General features: G+C 38.0%; 1 protein-coding gene across 2 annotated transcripts; it reads left to right on the top strand.

Moving 5' to 3' along the window:
• The first annotated feature begins 13,996 nt into the window (after positions 1 to 13,996).
• zbtb8b (zinc finger and BTB domain containing 8B) lies at positions 13,997 to 20,544 on the top strand. 2 transcript variants are annotated; one of them, XM_077196269.1, is made up of 4 exons: positions 13,997 to 14,199; positions 17,211 to 18,263; positions 18,344 to 18,501; positions 19,874 to 20,544. In XM_077196269.1, exons 2-4 carry the CDS (start codon positions 17,231 to 17,233, stop codon positions 20,177 to 20,179), a joined length of 1,497 nt encoding a protein of 498 aa, XP_077052384.1. In that variant the 5' UTR covers positions 13,997 to 14,199; positions 17,211 to 17,230; the 3' UTR covers positions 20,180 to 20,544. The 2 variants fall into 2 exon arrangements, with proteins under 2 accessions (XP_077052384.1, XP_077052383.1); XM_077196268.1 differs by having other exon boundaries at positions 13,999 to 14,192; positions 17,203 to 18,263.
• Positions 20,545 to 20,865: the final 321 nt, after the last annotated feature.

A 20,865-nucleotide genomic window follows, 5' to 3' on the forward strand; every position in this document is an offset into this window, starting at 1 on the left:
TCGACAACGACGGAATCCAACGGCGTGGGCGAAGGTAAGGGCGGCGTGTAATAAACTGTATGAAATAATCCCAAAAAAAGTACAAACACGGCAGAGATGACAAGTTCAGCAGCTGGAATCAGCTGAGGTGACATGATGGCTAACAGAGAGCAGACAAACGGCTAGTAACAGCAGCGGGAATCCACCTGTCACTCAAGTGGCCACGCCCTTGATTATGCAGCATTTTAAGGCTTAATATAATTTAAACGGACGAGTTCTAAAAAAAATTCACCCCCCTCACAGTTGTCATGAAGGGCAAAATTAGCTGTATAGACCAAAACAACTTAGGACACCAGGCTGTAAACATATTTTTTTCCGCGGTAAAGTTGGGCATTTTAACATGGGGGAGATACAGATTTGACTCACTTTTGCTGCCAGCCTCAAGCGGCCAGGCGATGAATTGCAGTTTAATTCACTTCCGTGTTGGTTTCAAGAGAGAGACAGTAATATAAAAAATAATAAATTGATAATAAATTCTTCATTTACGAGGATCAGTCTGATAATTGGAAGTGGTATTTGTACACCATTGAGGACATATTTATGAATAAAAATATTGATTTTAGATAATAAAATACCCAAAAAACTACACATTGTCTCTTTAACTCATAAGAACACTTTTGAAAAATGTCAAATTAAAAGTTTTACTCTCTGAAGTACATTAGAAACATTTGTAATAATCTTTTGTCATGCTTTAAAGAAGTCCACTTATTCTGAGCAGCTACGCACTGAAAAACCCTTGGTTAGGATTAGGGGTGGGGAGTGCATGCGCAAGCCATAAAGTGAGTATCATATGCACACGAAAACTGCATTTTGCGTATAAATGGCACGAGAAATAACATTCGTTGTATAGATAGGAACTTTCATGAGATCGGGCTGCAATCACACGTAAAGTGCATGATTGTAATTTTAACTGTAGTGTGTTATTGATTAAACATTACATTTAGCTCACATTTAATATATATTTTTTGAAGTAGCTATATTACTTCTGGAATAAGTACTCTTTTAAATCATGCTAAAGTGTACTTTTTCACAAGGGGGTATATATGTTTGTTCAAATATAAAAATATAACTACAATTATATAATTTTTGATTTATTAGGTAACCATAATTTTGCTGACACAAAAACAATGAGGGGGATTAAATAAAAGAGCAGTCTCAATTAGGTGACAGTATGAAAGATTGGTAAATTTTACCAAATACAGCCACAAAAAATGTATCTCAATTTATTTATTTCCATGTAAAACAGTTCAAGCAAACTGGACTTTTCAATGATACATGACAAAGAGAACAATTGTGGGTGAATTTTTTAAGTTAAGAAATTCAAGTAGACATAATTGGAAGATTTTTATTTTGTACTTATACATTTTAATTGTTCTTAACTTGTTAATGTTTGAGTACACTAATTCATACATTTAACTTAAAATTTCATGTAATCTCAATGTGAATACTTTTATTAGTATAAATTTGGCTAGCTTTAACAAGATAGTTTCCTAACATACTAATTTGTTAACATGTTAACAATAGTATGTTATACAGTAACACTTGCAGCATTATGAAGGTTCTTAATTGCGATCAAATCGAGCTGCATGCACCACTTGTCATCATGATGGTAACATCCTAAATCCAACATTAACAGAAATTCTTCTAAATTAGCATTACAAAACATTAATCATTACTAAATCACCCACTTAACATTAATCTTGCACACAAAAAACATTATATTACACTTAATTTTAGCCTTTACTCTCCCTTTCGAGTGCCATCGGCAAAGCATGCTGGGAAATAGACATCCCAGCAATATCAGTTAAACTTAAGTTCATCTAAATTAAAAGAAATAATTTCTTAAAACTCAAAACAATGAAACAGTTCAGTTTATAAATCCATTCTGTGAACTTGAAAGAAAAAGAAAGTGCTAAATACTCATAAAAGTTAATTTGACTGAACTAATTAGTTTAATTTAAGTTTAACCAATTAATTATTTGGAGCGTTAGGGTTTACAGTGAATACCTAAACGAACTAATTCACTGAATTGCAACAGTGCTAGGAGAAAAAGAGAACTGTTTATGATGAATCAATTCACTTGAATAATTTGACAGAAGACTCTTAAGATGAGTACATTTCATTAATTTCTTAGCCCACACAGTAATGTAATTACACTACACAGTAACTCTGTGCTATACTTTCACCTTGAAAAATTTTAAAATTACTTCATACATCCGCTAAAAAAGAGTTTGTTGCCATTTGGTTTCATACTTTTATTATGATTTCAAAAAAGCATGCTTTTTTAAGTGTAAATTAAGTGTCCAAATACTTTTTGGGGCCACTGTACATGTATGTGTGCGCCTGTCCATGAGTTTTCCCAGGGTATGAGCCGTATAAAACGCATGTTCTTGTTCAAAAGCCTCATCTCTCCTCGTGCTTTTAGAGATGGAAGGTGGCAGCAATTAGCATCGAGCGGACGTGTGGCATTTGACCGTCGCGGGAGGCTTATGGTTTGATGTGTGAGTCAAAATGAGTGTAAGAGATCCCTTTATCCCTCCATCCTCCCCCGACTCCATCTCCTTTCATTACCAATCCCTCTTTTATTCGGGTCTGGATCTCATTTCCAGAAAGCATGAAGAATGGAGCTCAAGAGAAAATCGGGCCTTTCGCCGTGTCTATGCTGTTATTTTTGTTGTCCACCCGCTTCAAAGCCGAGCTTTCTTCTCATTCTCCCGTTCTGAATATTTTTCTTTTTCAAGATTTTTCTGCATCCTTCGCTTCTCCCCCTTTCTCCTCCTCTTCCTCTGGGTTTTTGATCTTTGTCATGGCACACTTCCTCCACTGATGACAAATTAAGGGGGGGGGGGGGGGGTGGAAATCACAGTGGAAAATGGATGAGAGCAACAGGGGGAATTAAGTAAATAAATAAGTTGATCTGTAAAAAATAGTTTGAAGGGGGAAAACTGAGAACAAGAGCCAGAGAACAAAGCGAACGCTGGTTTTGAGCAAAGCGGCTTCTTACGCTCTTGGTTGGCCACTTCAGTGCTTTAGCAAAACCCTCCCTCTTCACCACAACAAGAACAGCTCCACAATTGAAATTAACAAGCTCATATTTTTACGATTCTCTCATAGAAAGAAGAGCATGCACACACACACACACACACACAACCGCCCGCTTTCCGTTTTTCACATACAGTCGAGTCGGATTCACACGCACAAACACGCGCGCGCACGCAAGTTAATGTGCAACTTGCATATTAAATGTTACTGCCAAATGACAGCAGCCAAACTCACACGCTCTTCCTCAAGCGGTAATCATGTATTAATTCATGCTGACACACACACACACCCACATGCTCTACCACATCTTGCACGACTTTCCTCCCTTTATGTGTAAATCTCAGCGGCTGACCCCAAAATCAGCCCGTGTTTTGATGTTCCTTTTCATTTGGCTCTCTGAGTGTTGGAGAGCTGAGGCCCCTCTGCAAGCGCTGGCAAATCCCACAGGGACTTATCTCTCTTCCAGCCACGAGAGGAATGCCAGACACTGAGGCCTGCCCACTTTAAAGCCCACAGATGACACAGGTCGCATTGCATGAATCTGTGTATATTCATGGACATGTGTCCTCAAGAACAAATGCCCTGAATGCATGACACATGTCACAACTGATCGTGGTATTGAGGTGGAGCCTCTACGGTATGCTTGCAATCACATGAAAATTCATTCATCTCTTAATAGATTTAGAGTTTTTATAACTGTTTTCATTCTTTTTTTTAAGAATTCTTTATTTCTTATTCTTTATATAAGTAAGGGATTATCCATGTCTAGCTGTGCATTATGATTTTAATGCATGACATGGAGGCAAAGAACCTCAGCACAGTGCATTCAAATGATTTAATGCACTGCTAGTCATAGATTATCCCGCTTAACCATGGTCATTGCCAGCATTGGCAAGTTAAAGCTGTTAATGATTTTTGCAGCACTAAATTTGACTGGAAGGGTCTCACTGCTTTAAATCAGACATACTGTAGAGATAAAGCAGTGCGTTAAGACTACATTTATTTGATTTAATTAAAACATGTATTTGTATTAGTCTTTCGAGAGAGAAATATGTGTTTGTGTGAATTACCTGCTTCTGTGCAGCTTCCCTCTACCAGCAATGAGGCTGTGAGTTTAATTACTTCAAAAACAGCAATGTTGCTAAACCTCTTTGCTAAGTAATATAACATAGCAATTCAGTAAAGTTATTTTATTAATAAAAGTTGCGGGGCAGCGCTGACAAGAAGTTTCTGTGCTCCATGTTTCTGTGATTGAGCATCTCTGGTCTATCTATGGTCTCTATTGTTCTATGGTTACTGCCCTTTTTTCCTTTTTTTAAATTGTATATTTCTATTTTTATTTATAGCAATAGTTTTTACTTTCTTTGTTATTTATCTCCTGAGATCTGCTATGAGCCTCCTTTATCTTCCTTACCTGAAGTTTATTCTTTCCACTTCCTAATATTGTTTCTTTGTAAGAAATTGACTTCTTACATTTCACATGCATTTAAAACTATTTACCAGGAAACAAGACATTGACATTTGTATTTTTATAAAGCTTTGTAAGATGGTACCAGTGTTATTTTAGTTATTTATATTTGCAGTTTTCATTTTCATTTTAGTTCGTTTTAGTAGGCCTAATTTTGTACTAATTCATACAGTGATATTTATGACCCTGGATCACAAAACCAGTCTTAAGTAGCATGGGTATATTTGTGGAAATAGCCAACAATACATTTCAGCTGTATTTCAATTAATGCTAATGATTTCTAATAATTTTAATTTCAGTTAATAATAACAACACTGGACGGTACACTACGTTCACACTGTCAGTCCAAATCCGATTATTTGTGAATCCGATTGGAATCTGATCTAAAATTATTGATGTCCACATTGTGTATCACAACTTTTCTGATCCAATTTGTTTGTCCCATTGCACTCTTTCGTTTTCCGGAATATTGTCATTGGTTTCTATGGCAATGACGTTAGCCTACGTTTGTAGGTATATGCCAAAAACAACAACAACATCCGCAACATGTAGGGGTTTGCAATACAGATGTTATTTACAACATGACAATGTGTAGCCGCCACGCTGGACTGGCTACAGCGACTTATGAGGCATTGACAGAAACGTAGGCTGGTATGAACGTCTTTATTCTGTGCTGATGTCTCCACCGGTTTCAAAATACGTCTCCGTTATATTCTAATTTTCTGCTCGTCCAGCACAACACAACCTTGTGTCTGCAGCGAACTTCAGCATGTTTCCTATAACAACGTCTGACATTTACATTTTACGTGCCGTGAGAAACTAAACCACGTGAAATCCAATCAGAGCAGTCAGACTGAAATCGTTTTCTACAAAGGCATTTTGGATTTCAAGTCTCATATGAATGTAGCTCGAAACGGATTTGTAAAAAATGCATTTCATGTAATTTTAGACATTCGCACTTGCTAAATCTGATCAGATTTCAATCGGATATGCACAAAAATTGGATTTCGACTGACAGTCTGAACAAGGCTTAAGTTTGACCAAAGTTATGTAACTAACTATGGATGTATGTGCTGCAAAAAATGTAATAGCATTGGTCCCATCCAGTCAGTGAAAAGTCGTGTTACCATGATTTACACGTTCATGATGACAGGGCGACAGCCGGCGTCTCCTGCTATCAAAAGGCCTACGATTTCAGGCAGTGAGTAAGGCGGCCTCCTCCTTCCATCTCTGTCAGAGGAAGACAGCAACTCTGTTTACTCACGCAGTCATGCCCGCCTCATCCGGCTCCCAAAAGATAAATAAGAAGGGCAAAAGCCAACAAGAGGAAGCAGAAAGGGCCCTTTGTGGCTAAGAGCGAGGTCCCTTTCAAGCTGTTTTCCCACAGCGCCGAGCCCCCGATAGAGGGCCTGACTGCGGTAACTCTCGCTGGTGCCGGTGCCCAGACGGACCGGGTAGGCCTCACTAGGCCACAAGCAGCCATTGTCTGTCGCCACAGAAACCAGCGTCTTCATGTCAGACATGTTTTTCTGTTTGTTTTCTTTTTTTTGTCTTTAATGTGGCCAGGGGAATGTTTCCTCCCCTTCTCCCCCCAACCCATCCACATTTCTTTCCCTTTTTTTCTTCTCCCTCCAAATGTTGTCCTCCTCCCTCTCGTTCTTGCTCCATCTCTCTTTATTCCTCCAAAAGATTGTCATTTGTAAAGCTCTTGAGCGGTAGGCAGGCACCATCTTTGTCATGGTGTTGTGGCCTGCCTCTCTCATTTTTTTTTTTATCTTACTTTATGAGGTTTTGGCACAAGCTCATACTTTTTCTGACTTGAAAAAGGGGGGGGGAAAACACTCAAAAACAACAAAACCTATCCCCAAAGAATTCTGTCGTTCCCACGCTAAGCCAATTTTCTCCTCTAGATTAAACAAGCTCCAACAACAGAAGGAAAAGGAGAAAGTGGAGAAAAGAGAGAAGATCTGGTTATGATTCGAGACTCTAAACTAAGAGAGGATGCCCCACAGACATCGAATGAGAAAAACAAATCTGTAAAAAAAGAGAAGTGTTTCTATTTTTAAGAGTCTAAAGAATGTCACTGTGTGCCATGACTCAAAGGATTTGCAGCTCCATGGTAATCAGTTCATTCTGACTGAGATCGTCAACCACATCACACGAACTACGCCATCTTTTATGAGCTGGGCAAGAGGAGGGGAAACGAAAGTCAGAATAATTTATATTGCGCTCGTAGCCAGTGCCACAGCATTGTTTTGGCAATGTTACTCTAAATGCTCTTCGGTATTCGCTTGCAACCATTGTTTATCTTAAAATGGATGTTTTATAGCTGAAATATCTTCTTGGTTTTGTGTTTAAATTTTCAAGTAATTTATGACTCACTAAACAGTTGCCAAACTTTTGCGCGCACAAGATTTTGGCACAAAAACCTACATCTTATTTACTTTACCTAACCCAAGGGTATGTTTACATGACAACAGGGTACTAAAAACCGAAAAGTTTTTCCTTTGCATTTTTCACATGCAGATGACACCATTATGAAAACGATTTCATTCACAAAACTATTAAAAATGCTGTAATATACGTGCTAGGCCAGTAGTTGGCGATGTCACTGTGTAAAGAAACACTATGCGGCTATAGACTGAACACATAATAAGCATTCGCATGATGTCACCCGTTTTACAAATTCACATTTTGTTAGTTGACATGGAGATGATATCGGTATTGTTTTCAAAAACTTGCACTTTGAAACACGATTTCAAAAGTTTGCATTTTTAGGTCCCCAACACGCTGCTGTCATCTAAATTAATGGCCATTACAATTTTAGTTGAAAAAGGTGTCGTGTGATTAGCCCCTTATTTTTTACCTCTAGCAACTATGCTAAATAAGCTGAAATTTGAAATGTTTATGGCGAATCTGTGGCTTATTCTTATGAATTTGTAATCTCATTTGTACATTTTCTACAATCTGCTTTCCGCCCAACTGATGGTTAGAGTTAGCGGTGGACCTTTATGCTTACTTCTACTAAAAAATACTATGTGTCGATTCAAATCACATTGCATGAATTCATAAGAAATCGCCACTTTGTAAAATAGTTGCTTTCTCATGAGATCAGGTTGGCAGGACCAGTATTAACATTAATTCAGATTGCAAACATTTCTATTTAACAGACTCCTTTCTGTATTAATTAAGCTCATTATAGATTGTGTCTTATTCACAAAACTCAGCACTATTTGTCTTCCACAATGAACATTATTGTGCTATTAACACCAATGTAAAGACCATGCTTAACCATTGCTTGTTTAACAGAGAGAGACCATGCTGGTTTAACAGACACGCAAGTTAAATGAGCAGATAGACCAACTTAAACAGCCTGGATAACAGCCTGGAAGCTTGTATTTTCAGCATGATTAGGAGATCTTATTATTTTAAATTATATTCTAAATCAAAATTTTAGCTGTCGATAACATTTTCATTTTTATGAAATTGAATAAATAAATGTAATTTTAATAGTGATGTATGTTGGCCTATGTATGAATGATTTAAGTAAATGATGTGTAAACAACATTTTGAATTGGATAGATTTTATAATTACGAATGTGAATGTATCATGCGTTTTTTTATTTTACCTTTTGCCTTCATTTCATACACACACGTTGCTTCTAAATCTAAAAAAAAAACACCAATACACATGGACATTTAACTGAGATGTATTGTCCTAATACTTTGCATTGGAAAAGCTGTCATAGCATTCCAAAGAGAGCTAATTTTAGCTTTCCAAGAAGAAGAGGATTATGTAGTGTTCAGGACAGGAGGTGTTGTTGAAAGGATGGGCAAATGTTATATTACGCCTGACATAATCAGCTTAAGATGCTAACTGAAAGCTAGCGCTAGTTGTTCAGTTTGGGACTGATGAATAGCCACAAAAAAAATCTTTATCTGAGTATAGTTGATTTCTGTAATGGCTTGTTTGGTAAGTTATTCAATATGTGCATGTCTTGTGCATATCTTTACTTTTTAAAGGGGTGGTTGATTATGATTTCACTTTTCTAACTTTAGTTAGTGTCTAATGTTGCTGTTTGAGCATAAACAATATATGCAAATTTCAAAGCAAAGGAAGATATTTGCTTTTAAATAAATATTTTTTAAGGACTACAACAAATGGCTGCTAGGGACTACACGACATTCCTCCCGGGTACGTCACATCACTTACTCTAAAATGTACATAAACCCCGCCCCCGGGAACACGCAGTCCATGAGAGGAGGAAGAGTTAGTACAGCACATTTGTAAGTCAGCTCAAGCGGTCACATCCGTCTTTTCACATGCAATGCAGTAGGCTACATAACACAAATGCAATAGCATGTCTCTCTGTAGGCATCTTACAACAGTTCCCACACAAGCAATTTTATAGATTATCATGACAGAATATGCTAATTGAAGATAGTTAACTCCACATCAGCAACATAAATTCATTAACTAACCATTCAGAAACGTCCTGTTGCATTCGACATGTTGTCACTTCTTCTTGAGTCTCTCCATCATTGTTCGGAGGTAATCGGAGCTGCTAACACACTTGAAGCTCTGCCCTCTGTGCCGGGAGCAGCAGCTCATTTGCATTTAAAGGGAAACACAAAATGACGCGTTTTTACTGCACTTAAAAAAAGGGACAATTTTAACATGATGTAAAAAAAACATGCTGTTCACATACACACTCTTGGGACAACAGAGAATTATTTTACATTTTGTAAAAAAGGGGCATCATACCACCCATTTAATGTCAGAATAAACCGACCATTTCAAATCCACTGTCAATTGAGAAAAACAGACAGTTTCGAAAGCTCATGTATGCGCAGTTATTATCAAGAGTTTTGATGTAGCCTATGTAAAATCAATTTAAATGGCTTTAGTCTGCCTTTTTTTTAGGATTAGCTCAGCATGTAGTTTGGTCTAGTTTCAGTGTTTGGTGGTGGGTGTTGGAAAGCTGTCAGTCTGTGGTCAGCCTGCATGATATTGAGGGCTATAGGCCTCCGGCTCTGTCCACCACGCTGCTATGTTTGAACTTAATTACAACCAGTCGGCCCTGTCATTACAGCCCAGAGCAGCCGAGCGACAGCCGGCCCGTAGGTAGTGGCGGCAGAATCCCAAACAACAGCGTGCAGTCACACACTCTCTTGGGCAGAGCAAACACACATTGGGATGGACACGGACGTGTCCAAACCACACAGACACAAACAGAAACACAGATGCAAGCGAAGACCATTGTCACGCACTCCACATCAACACAAACAAAATCCTTGCCTTGCAGCTGACACAGATTATCATGCAATCATAAATCATAAAATAATCATTCTCTATCAAAGGTGTTTCATTGACAGAGCAGTGGTGTAATAAACAGAATAGTTGAATCAGAAATTAAAATCATGTTATTATATATATTTATATATTACAATTTGTTTTTAAATGCTATTTATTGGAACAAAATTAAGATTTGCTGTGTACACAAACAAACAAACACACACACACACACACACACACACACACACACACACACACACACACACACACACACACACACACACACACACACACACACACACACACACACACACACACGTATAATGGTAGATTACTTAGAAATTGTACTCAGAACTGATTTCAAAATTACATTATGAAAATTGTAATTCTTAATGTAATCTATTACATTACACATTTTAGGTAATATAATCTGACTACTTTTTGATTACTTTTAGATTCATTTTGACCTAACTAGGTGTTTGTAAGCTTCCAAAAAAAAAACATGCGTACTTAACTTTCCGATCGTATAGGCTTTTTTTTAGAGTGAAAAAGATTAATTGGGGTAAATCAATAAATTATGAATAAATTATTTCTGCCATTGTGTAAATAATGTAATCATGTAATCAATGAAAAAGTTACTAAAATCTGATTATGAGCATTTTAAAACATAATATACTAATACTAATATACAAGTACTTCATTCTGAAAATCTGAATACTCGGTTACTACACACAGACACACACACACACACACACACACACACACACACACACACACACACACACACACACACACACACACACACACACACACACACACACACACACACACACACACACACACACACACACACACACACACACACACACACACACACACACAGAAAATAAGAATATTATTAAAGTTTTAAAATAACTGTTAAAAATGTAATTTATTCCTGTAAATACATATTTAAAATAATAATAACAGAATAAATATACAGAACATAATGATAATTAAATTTGTTTTTGTGTGAAACTATTCCTTAAATAAACAGAGGAATGAGAAGGAAGGCAATGAGTGCTGCAGATCTACTAAGCTCTGCTTGTGGCCGGAAGCATGTGGTTGTAGCGACAGCAATTATTACTCTCTTTTGCCTCAAATAAATGATAATAAAAAGGCTGACATGTTTATTTCTGGCAGTCGCCGGGCTGGGAGAGAAAAAGAAGACGCGTAGGGCACAATGAGACATCGTCTCTGAATGACACAAGGACATTAAGTTGTAATTACAGAGAGACGAGATTTCCTTTCTGACCACAGAGGAGAGTGGTGTCTTCAGACTGCAGAGGGGCGCCGGTCCTATTAAGGCCCCCAAAATTGGTATCATATCACCAAGACCCCCAACTACACCCCCCATCTGATGTCTAGATCCTCCAGACACTTTGTGGTGTATTATGACCGTTCCACCTCAAACAAACACACCCACCTACCCGCCCACAACACGCACGCACACAAAAGAGACAGTCAAGGCTCTGTGTCAGATCTTGTGATCAGTGTGCAAGGGGTCTGCGCTGGTGCCACAAAATAAATTCCTCACATTCTGCGATAATTCAGTTTTTGCGCACATGAGAGGCAGAGCTCGGGAATGGAAAATGCCACCATGTCATGGCAATCTCTCCCCATTGTCTCTCTCTTTAATCAGTGCTCTTCTGTGGCTCTAAATATCCCAGTGGTGTGCATCTACGCCTGGGAAAAAGCAGCTCTTTGCCCCGCTCAGTCCCAAATACGTGCCATCACACCCGCACTGTCTCTCTCCTCACATATGATGACAGGAACATTTTCACTTGCATTCATCAATATTAATGTTTAGGAGCACCTTAGGAGATCTGAGAATGGCAAAAAACAAAGGTCCACCATATTTATGACACATCCAATGGTGAATCAAAGCACTTATTTTGGTTCTTTTGGGGAGTACTCCATCTTGAAGCAGGAGCATCAGCATTTGATTTAGGGGAGTTTTAGGATTCAGAGAACACTCTGGTCTGTATATAGGAATCATAAGGATGAATAGAGTTTAAAGTCTTACAGCAGACACATATTATACTGTACATGTCATAATATAATTAATGTGTTTCATTGACAGAACTAAGGCATGGTTAATGGAATAGTTTACCCTGAAAAGAAAATATCATTATTATATTTTATAGTAATATATATTATTATTTTGTTCAAAACCCCAAATGCTATAATTTTTTCATAGACCCCAAAAGAAAATAAATTTTAAGAATTTTTGTTGTCATACAACAGTAGTTCATCGAGATCACTGCTCCATATATATAATTATGCAATATTATAATATGTTATACAAATTTAAAATAACAGTTTTGCATTCTAATATATTTTGAAATTCAATATTTTTTGTGATTGCACAGCAGATTTTTAAGCAGCCTTATTTATGAAACTACACACTATTGCACTGCACTATCTGTCTCTTCACATGATATGTTTAATTTGGGATTTTTTTATAAATATGGCTGGGGACTTTTGTTTTTGCAGTTTTCAGATATCTTATAGGGTGCTCTCACAGATTGAAGAATGCAACTTAATATTTTCTTGTATTTTCAGATATAGGATATCTGAAAACGTCAAAAACAAAAGTCCCCAGCCATATTTATGAAAAATCCAAAAGCGGCGTATCAAATGCACAAGTTTTTGGTTCTTTTGGGGGAACTCCATTTTGAAGCAGGAGTATCAGCATTTGATTTAGACGTATAGTTTCAAGTTTACAGGATTTGTGGACAACTCTGTAGCTTGTATATAGGAATTATAAGGATGAATAGAGTTTTATGAGGTGCTATAAATTTCATTTTCAAAAGAGGGTGTATGGCGGCTTATGTCCACTCGCCTACCCTGCGGTTTAGAGGGGCCACCATGAAGCCTTTATGTTCTGTGGGTTTACCATGGGAAAATTCTGCAAACAAATAACTCACCCGGTGACCCATCAGAGTTAAAAATCACTTTTGAGCACTGTGAATTGTGATGCATGGGTGCGGTGCAGCCTTCAGGAACTGCATGTTTGTTTTATCTTGGTCCAAATGTTAAAAAACAGCTATTTTCAGGCTAAAGAGAGCAAATAAACACACATTCCATTGCAGACAATGGGGGTAGGCACATGGTCTGACATGTACAGGCAGTACGGGCATGTTAGGATTTGGGCATTGTGAAGACATCAGTCCTCACTCAGAGCAGGATCTATTTCAGAGCATGTGAGTTTATCATCTTGTCTCACAATGGTGGTTGACCACTATGCTGAAAAATAAACTACTTCTCATGAATGTGCTGTTCATCACCCTGTCGGCTGTGTAACAGTGCTGTAAATTAGCACTTGTTGAATCACTTGATAATACCAACTGTTTCAGGGATTTTGCTCCCTCGTCTGGTGATAGTGGTTATTGCACTTTCTTCATTGCCCTTTTTTCATAATAGCTATCCAAATTATTTTTTAAAGGGATAGTTCACCTGAAAATATATTTTATTTAATCACCCATGTTGACCCAAACCTGTATGAGTTTCTATCTTCTGTTGAACACAAAATAAGACATTTTAAAGAATGTTGACTGCAACCATTGACTATTTTTTTTTAGGTCAGGCCAGGAGACGAATGGTACCTAATACTTTTTGAGAGAATATTTCCTTAAAATGCTTAAAAATCACAAACAACTCCAGATTTTTTTAGCCCAGTAAATTGACATGTGTCAGATTTTGAGAGTGAAAGAGACTCGGTACAGGCAGGAATATATAGCCTATAAGCTATAATAGCTAAGCTATAAGTGATTAGGCTACTGAATATTTTTTATCCATGTTTCATCCACCAAATTAAACATTCTTCCTATGAATTAGTGAAGAAAGTAAACTTAAGCTTAAGAGTTAATACCAAAAAAGTCCACACTTAGCCTAATTTATCTAGGCCTATATCATTTAATTTAAATTAATGATATATTAACGGTCTCTCTTTTTCAATATATTTTAATAAAGTGATGAGTCATGACGATATTTTTTTATTTTTAATAATACTATAATCAGCATGGCATGGAAATGACTCGATAACGGAGCTTCAAACTCTCTCTCTCTTTCTGTTCGTCAGTCCTCTCTTCGGTTGTACACTCTAAATCAGAGTGCTTTGGCGGTATAAATAAGTGGCTGACACCCAAAGTAGTGCACTGCACTACATAGGGGATAGGGAGCGATTTCGGGGATTTTCGGCGCCCGCTACTATGGCAGCGACAGGAAGTATAACGTAGAAATCAGGAAGCAGCTCCTCAGGGAGACATTTTTAAAAGACCATCATGAACAAAAACAAAACATACACTTGAATGTAAGTATAAAAAAATCATTGTTGTCTAAAATTCAGTTTTTAGCATCAAAGATATTCATGTTTTTACATACTCTGTTGTTCCGTGTGCACGCACGGATTGCTTCCCATAATTCGGTTATTACTTAACTCCATTGCTGTAAAACATAAGATGTAGCAGAGATGATGAGATTGATCAGATGACACTTGAAGATGAGCATAAAACCAGCATGTCTGAAGACTCACACGTGTGGTAAAATAGCATTTTGTTATTCGTGAATTATAACCACTGATGTGTAGCACGAGCTCGATTTTTTCAACTTTTGATATTATTGTGAAAGTGATTCAATTGTCTATTTAAATATTCCACCTTAAATGTTTATGGTGAATTGTGCATTAATGTAACAGTGTGACATTGGTATGTCAGACTGCGTTTCGTAGTTCAGTGGTCAAGATAGTGCAATTTTGCTTAAAATTATCTATGAATTTAAAACGGGGACAACCGTTTTTCAAATGTATTTATTTATTTGATATAAAAAAAATCCATATACAATTTGGATTAATTAATTAATGTTTGCAGGTTAAACTGACCATAACTGGTCACACACACAAAGCATATATTATTAAGGAATATTAAGAAAATTACTTAAACACGTAACAAATATAAATATGATTATGTATTAATTTAAATTGACATTTTCAGATGTTATTTTATGTTTTGTGCTTTTTGGAAATCGTTCTCTTATTGGGCTTATCATTGTATATTTTAGGCTCAAAGCACTAATTATGTGCTTTTTGCAAATGTAATTGTTGCAAGTGTTAGTAGACTTTAGTTAAGGATTATTATTATTATTTATTTTTAAATTAATATCAGGGTTTACTTCCACTCAACTACAGTGGGGGAGATAATTATTTGACCCCTTGCTGATTTTGCAGGTTTGCCCACTTACAAAGAATGCAACGATCTATAATTTTAATCATATGTACATTCTAACAGTAAAAGACAGAATCCCAAAGAAAATTCCAGAAAATCACATCATATGAATTTATTTAAATTGATAACCATCTGATGAGGAAAAACAAGTATTTGACCCCCTGGACAAACAGCATGTTAATATTTTGTAGAAAAGCCCTTATTGGCCAGCACAGATGTCAAACACTTTTTATAGTTGGTGACAAGGTTTGTGCACATTTCGGCAGGGATGTTGGCCCACTCCTCCCTGCAGACAGCCTCCAAATCTTTCAGGTTCCGAGGTTGTCGCCTGGCAACTCGAATTTTAAGCTCCCTCCAAAGATTTTCAATTGGATTCAGGTCTGGAGACTGGCTAGGCCACTCCAGAACCTTGATGTGCTTCTTCTTCAGCCACTCTTTTGTTGCTAAGCGGTGTGCTTAGGGTCGTTGTCGTGCTGAAACACCCATCCTCGACCTATCTTCAGCTCTCTCACTGAGGGAAGGAGATGTTGGTCCAGAATTCCACGATAGATGGCCCCGTCCATCCTCCCCTCAATACGACGGAGTTGTCCCGTCCCCTTGGCTGAAAAGCACCCCCAAAGCATGATGTTACCACCACCATGCTTGACGGTGGGGATGGTGTTCTTTGGGTTGTACTCGGTGTTCTTTGCCCTCCAAACACGACGAGTTGAGGCCAAAAAGTTCTATTTTGGTCTCATCTGACCACATCACCTTCTTCCAGGCCTCTTCTGAGTCGTCCAGGTGGTGAATGGCGAACTTCATGCGGGCCTGTACATGTTTCTTCTTGAGCAGGGGGACCTTGCGTGCGCTGCAGGATTTCAATCCATGACGGCGTAGTGTGTTACCAACCGTTTCTTTTGTAACTATGGTCCCAGCTGCCTTCAGTTGATTCATCAGTTCCCACCTTGTGGTTTTGGGATGATTCCTCACCGTTCGCATGATCAGGGACACCCCACGAGGCGAGATCTTGTGTGGAGGCCCAGACCGAGGGAGGTTGGCGGTGGTGTGGTGCTTCTTCCATTTCCTAGTGATGTGTCCTCCCGTATCGAGGCTTGTGTCGGTAACGTATGTGGTGACGTTTGAAGCCTCGCGAGCCGCCTGTACCACGTGACTGCTTCAGGAAGTGGTTCGCGGTTTGGCGGTCTATTTGAAATATAAGGGCCAGCAAAATGCAATGGATTCCCCCTCACATTTTGTGGACTTGGGACTTTGCGAGTTTGTTAGCGATCTAATCAAGCTTCTTTTTTGCGATGGAACCATGCGATGTCATTATACTCACACTGCACGTTTTACATTTATTGTCCACTTGATGGCACAATAGAGCAAATGAAGCACCATGAAGCTTCGGCACATGAGTGAACCAATTGGATGGAATGCTTCAATGCTTTATGAAGCTTCATCTCGCCATCACTACCATTTCCTGATAACTGCACCGACAGTTGATCTTTTCTCTCCAAGTTGCTTTCCGATTCTCTTGTAGCCCATCCCAGCCTTATGCAGATCAACAATTTTGTCCCTGATGTCCGTAGAAAGCTCTTTGGTCTTGCCCATGGTGGTGATGCTGGTTGTTTGGGTGTTGACAGGTGTCTTTTATACAGGTAACGAGGTGAGACAGGTGTATTTGATGTAGATAATTGGTTGGGATTGGGGCTGTGTCTTAAAGAAAGACTAACTGGCTTGTAGGAGCCAGAATACTTGCTGTTTGGTAGGGGGTCATATACTTGTTTTTCCTCATCAGATGGTTATCAATTTTTATAAATTCATATGATGTGATTTTCTGTAATTTTCTTTGGGATTCTGTCTTTCACTGTTAGAATGTACATATGATTAAAATTATAGATCGTTGCATTCTTTGTAAGTGGGCAAACCTGCAAAATCAGCAAGGGGTCAAATACTTATTTCCCCCACTGTAGTTTAGATGTGGGACAAAAAACGGGGTCGTCTTGTCACCCTATTTTATCTGTTTGTGAAGCTTATTAGAGTTTGAGAATATGCAATTATTTCATAGGATATCTTTCTCATGATCATTGATTCATTTATTTTTTAACCTCTACCGTGCCAGAGAAAACGAATGGCTGTCCTATGGTGAATATGGAGGTTCCTTCCTATTTGTCCAGGCTCTTGACTGAGCTGAACGAACAGCGTAAGAGGGACTTCTTCTGTGACTGCAGCATCATAGTAGAGGGACGTGTTTTCAAAGCACATCGTAATATTCTCTTCGCCAGCAGTGGTTATTTTCGGGCTTTGCTGGTGCATTACCTGAAAGACAATGGCCAGCGACACAGCACGGCCTCTCTGGACATCGTCACAGCCGAGGCGTTCTCCTTCATCCTGGACTTTTTGTATTCGGGTCACCTGGACCTGCGCAGTGAAAATGTCATTGAAATAATGTCAGCTGCGAGCTACCTGCAGATGACCGATGTGGTGAACTTTTGTAAGGGCTACATTAAATCATCCCTGGAGATCTGTAACAGGGAGAGGGAGAGACACAAGGACAGGGAGGGTTTGGATCGTAGTGCAACCCCAGTTTCGGTCACCAGTGCCCCTGTGGCATCCACTTCCGAAGCCGACCAAAGGACCTGTCAGGTCACCGAAGCCCTCAGCCCTGATGATGCCCCAACGGCTGCTATCTGCACACCAGCGGCCACCAGTAGTAAAGACTCAGAAAGCGAAAACTCTCAAGGAGCATTTCTCAACCACCATCCCATGAATGCTCCACTGAAGGTCAGTCCAGGCCCGGATTTAGTCAACTCATCCACCCCAGGTCTGCTTCTGGGGTTGGTGCACCCCAAAATAGAGTATGACCCTGATGAAGAGGGCGAATCTTCACAGGAATCCAAAGAAACGACTCTTTATCAAGGCCCAAATCACGATGGAGAGAGAACAGTTAACACTAGCCCGGCTCCAAGCACTGAGCACTCCTCCGTATCATTTGCTAACTGTCCTATGAAGCAGTTTCCAGATGTGGTGTACAGAGGGGGGATGAACCCTAACCGGGATGAACACTATTCCCAGAGTTTGGGGTACGTTGGATTCGGCCGTGGTGATGATGTACTTGGTCCTGCGGTCCCCTGTGGGATGGAGATTCAGAATGACTGGTATGGGGATGATCCAGGTGAGGGATGCTGGATAAAATTGCTACAGTAACACAATCATTTTTGATTTGTGTTTTAATTTATATGTGTGTTTACACAGGGAGACTACACAAATGTCCGTTCTGCCCATATACGGCCAAACAGAAGGGCATTTTGAAAAGGCACATTCGCTGCCACACAGGAGAAAGGCCGTATCCTTGTGAGGTGTGCGGCAAACGCTTCACACGACAAGAACATCTTCGCACTCATGCAATTTCTGTAAGTCTTCATAAGCCCTGAGGAATATTATGTGTAGCTATAGAGCTGCCAAAGATTGCTTAAAAGTATTGCATACATTTAACCCATTTATCGAATTTGCTATAAATCTGTTTCATTTTGTTCTGAAGACTGGCCAGAGTAAGAACATGAGCAGGTGTCAATGTTAATATTACATGCACACAGTAATCCTGTTACTGAGCTCTCGTTTATTTACTAATAACAGGGTGACATTTTATACATACACTAGCATTCAACCGTTTTGAATCACTCAGAAAAGGTCACGCTTGAAATTAAGTACATTTTATTTGTTTTGCGCTTTTCTTGATGCCTATAGTTGCATTTAGCAGATTAGAGCTTGGCAATAATATAATTTACATTTTGCATTGATATAAACAATCAAGAAGTTAAAATGTACTATGTTAGGCTATAGGCCCTATGTCTCTTTATGTGGGTATACTGTTTGTATGCAGGTACATTTAAATTACCTATTTATTCAACTTCATATATAGAGCTGTGTGATATTATAGTTTATATTTTGCAACAAAATTAACAAGCAGGTAGTTTTGCTATACTGAATACATAGCTTTATGTAAGTATACTGCATGTATGTGAATAAAGTTGGAAATACTCAAATACTTGTATATCCAACTTTATATAGAGAACTGTGCAATAATATTCTGTGACGATATAAGCAATCAGAGCCGAAATGTTATATAGTATATATTGCTTCATGTGAGTACTGTATGTATGCAGCTAGTTTGATGTACTATGTATATAAATATAAATATATCGCTGGTCGGTAACAGTTTAAATTATGCAACGATACACAAAAATGCCTGTGTACTGATCATAATTTATAGACAATGTCACAACATTCTTTTGTTCAGTTGAATTGTTGTATTCCTCAAACATAACATTAATCGAAGAATAATACATTTGCAGGAATTACAGTTTTAAACCTATGGCACTCCTTTTTGAAAATATACAGAATATACAAAAAGTGCATAAGAATCTTTGAATACATATTACAATACATAAAAAATAATTATTATATGAATAGGTTATTAAACAATTACGATATAATTTAATTAATCAAAGCTTAAAAAGCATGAAAGATTTCCTATGTTAATGAGTTGACTGCTGATGACTTGTGGTACAGATATGTTCTTGAAATTTGCTTCCTTAAAATATTTATTAAAAATACATTTTAATAATGTAACAAAAAAATAAATGCATTAATACAAATGCACTAAATTAAAAATACAGGCAAATACAGCTCAAATTGAGGTGGATTGTGATCAAGTATTTTAATCAATTGAATTCATCGATTTATGTATCAGTATATTTAAATCTATATGTTTTTGTGTTGAAGGTCCATCGCTCCACATGGCCCATTGTTTGCAAAGGTTGTCGTCGAGTTTTCTCAGGCATTGTGTCCCAGGGAATGAAGCGTTTTGGACTTTGCGATGGCTGCACCTTTGTTACTACAACTAATGAGGATCCCTCCTCCATGACCCTCACCATTCAGTCTGAAGCTATGGAGAGGGGCGCTAGAGACTCTGATTGGCCCATGTTTATAGTGGAAGGGGATGAAGCGGAGGCGAGTTCTAGACAGGATGATAAGCAGAATGTTGCAAAGCAGCTTGGGGAAAATGGCATGGTAGGTTCATTGCCATAGTTGCACTTGTTTACCAAAAAAAAAAACAAGGACTGTACTGTACAAAGGCAATTTGCATAGGCAGGGTGTGACCAACATTCTACTGGTAACAAACTACCGGTTTAGTCGCTTTCTTTAATATATTTTTGTGGATTAGAAAAGACGGTTAATTATTTGGTGAAATTAAAAGATTAATTTGTATTCGAAACATTACACAGCTGGGAGGGCTTTGAAACATTATGTTTGGGTTTAGTACAAATCTACAGTAGCTAATTGTGGATTATGAACATAATTTGCTGTATGACAATGAGGGCACAACAGATTCGAATGTGTTGTGGCAGTTGTGTGAATAAATATTTTTATGCTTTAAAGTGATCTGCTTTAAACACTTTTGAGGGACTGTTTCATTGGTCTTGTCAATTCACTTGTTTGATTAGATAATTACCTTTGTTATTTGCAAAGAAGTTATGAAAGTCTAAATGTTTTTTTTTATTACATTTTGTTTTTGAGAATGCAATTAAAATATATTCTTTATAAAAGAAAACATTTACAATGTATTGATCAGTAATGGGAACCCTTTTCTTTTTACTAGTGTATTCCGATTCCTGAGCTGTTGACTCTTATTAGACTGTTTATTTTAGTGAATCAAAAATATATAAAAACTTATAAAAACATAAGAATCGGGAACAACTGTTAATTGCGGTCCC

This window comes from Siphateles boraxobius, unplaced genomic scaffold, assembly GCF_051911475.1.
Source record: "Siphateles boraxobius isolate OS27281-9 unplaced genomic scaffold, OSU_SipBor_1 35, whole genome shotgun sequence".
Taxonomy (NCBI): Eukaryota; Metazoa; Chordata; class Actinopteri; order Cypriniformes; family Leuciscidae; genus Siphateles; species Siphateles boraxobius.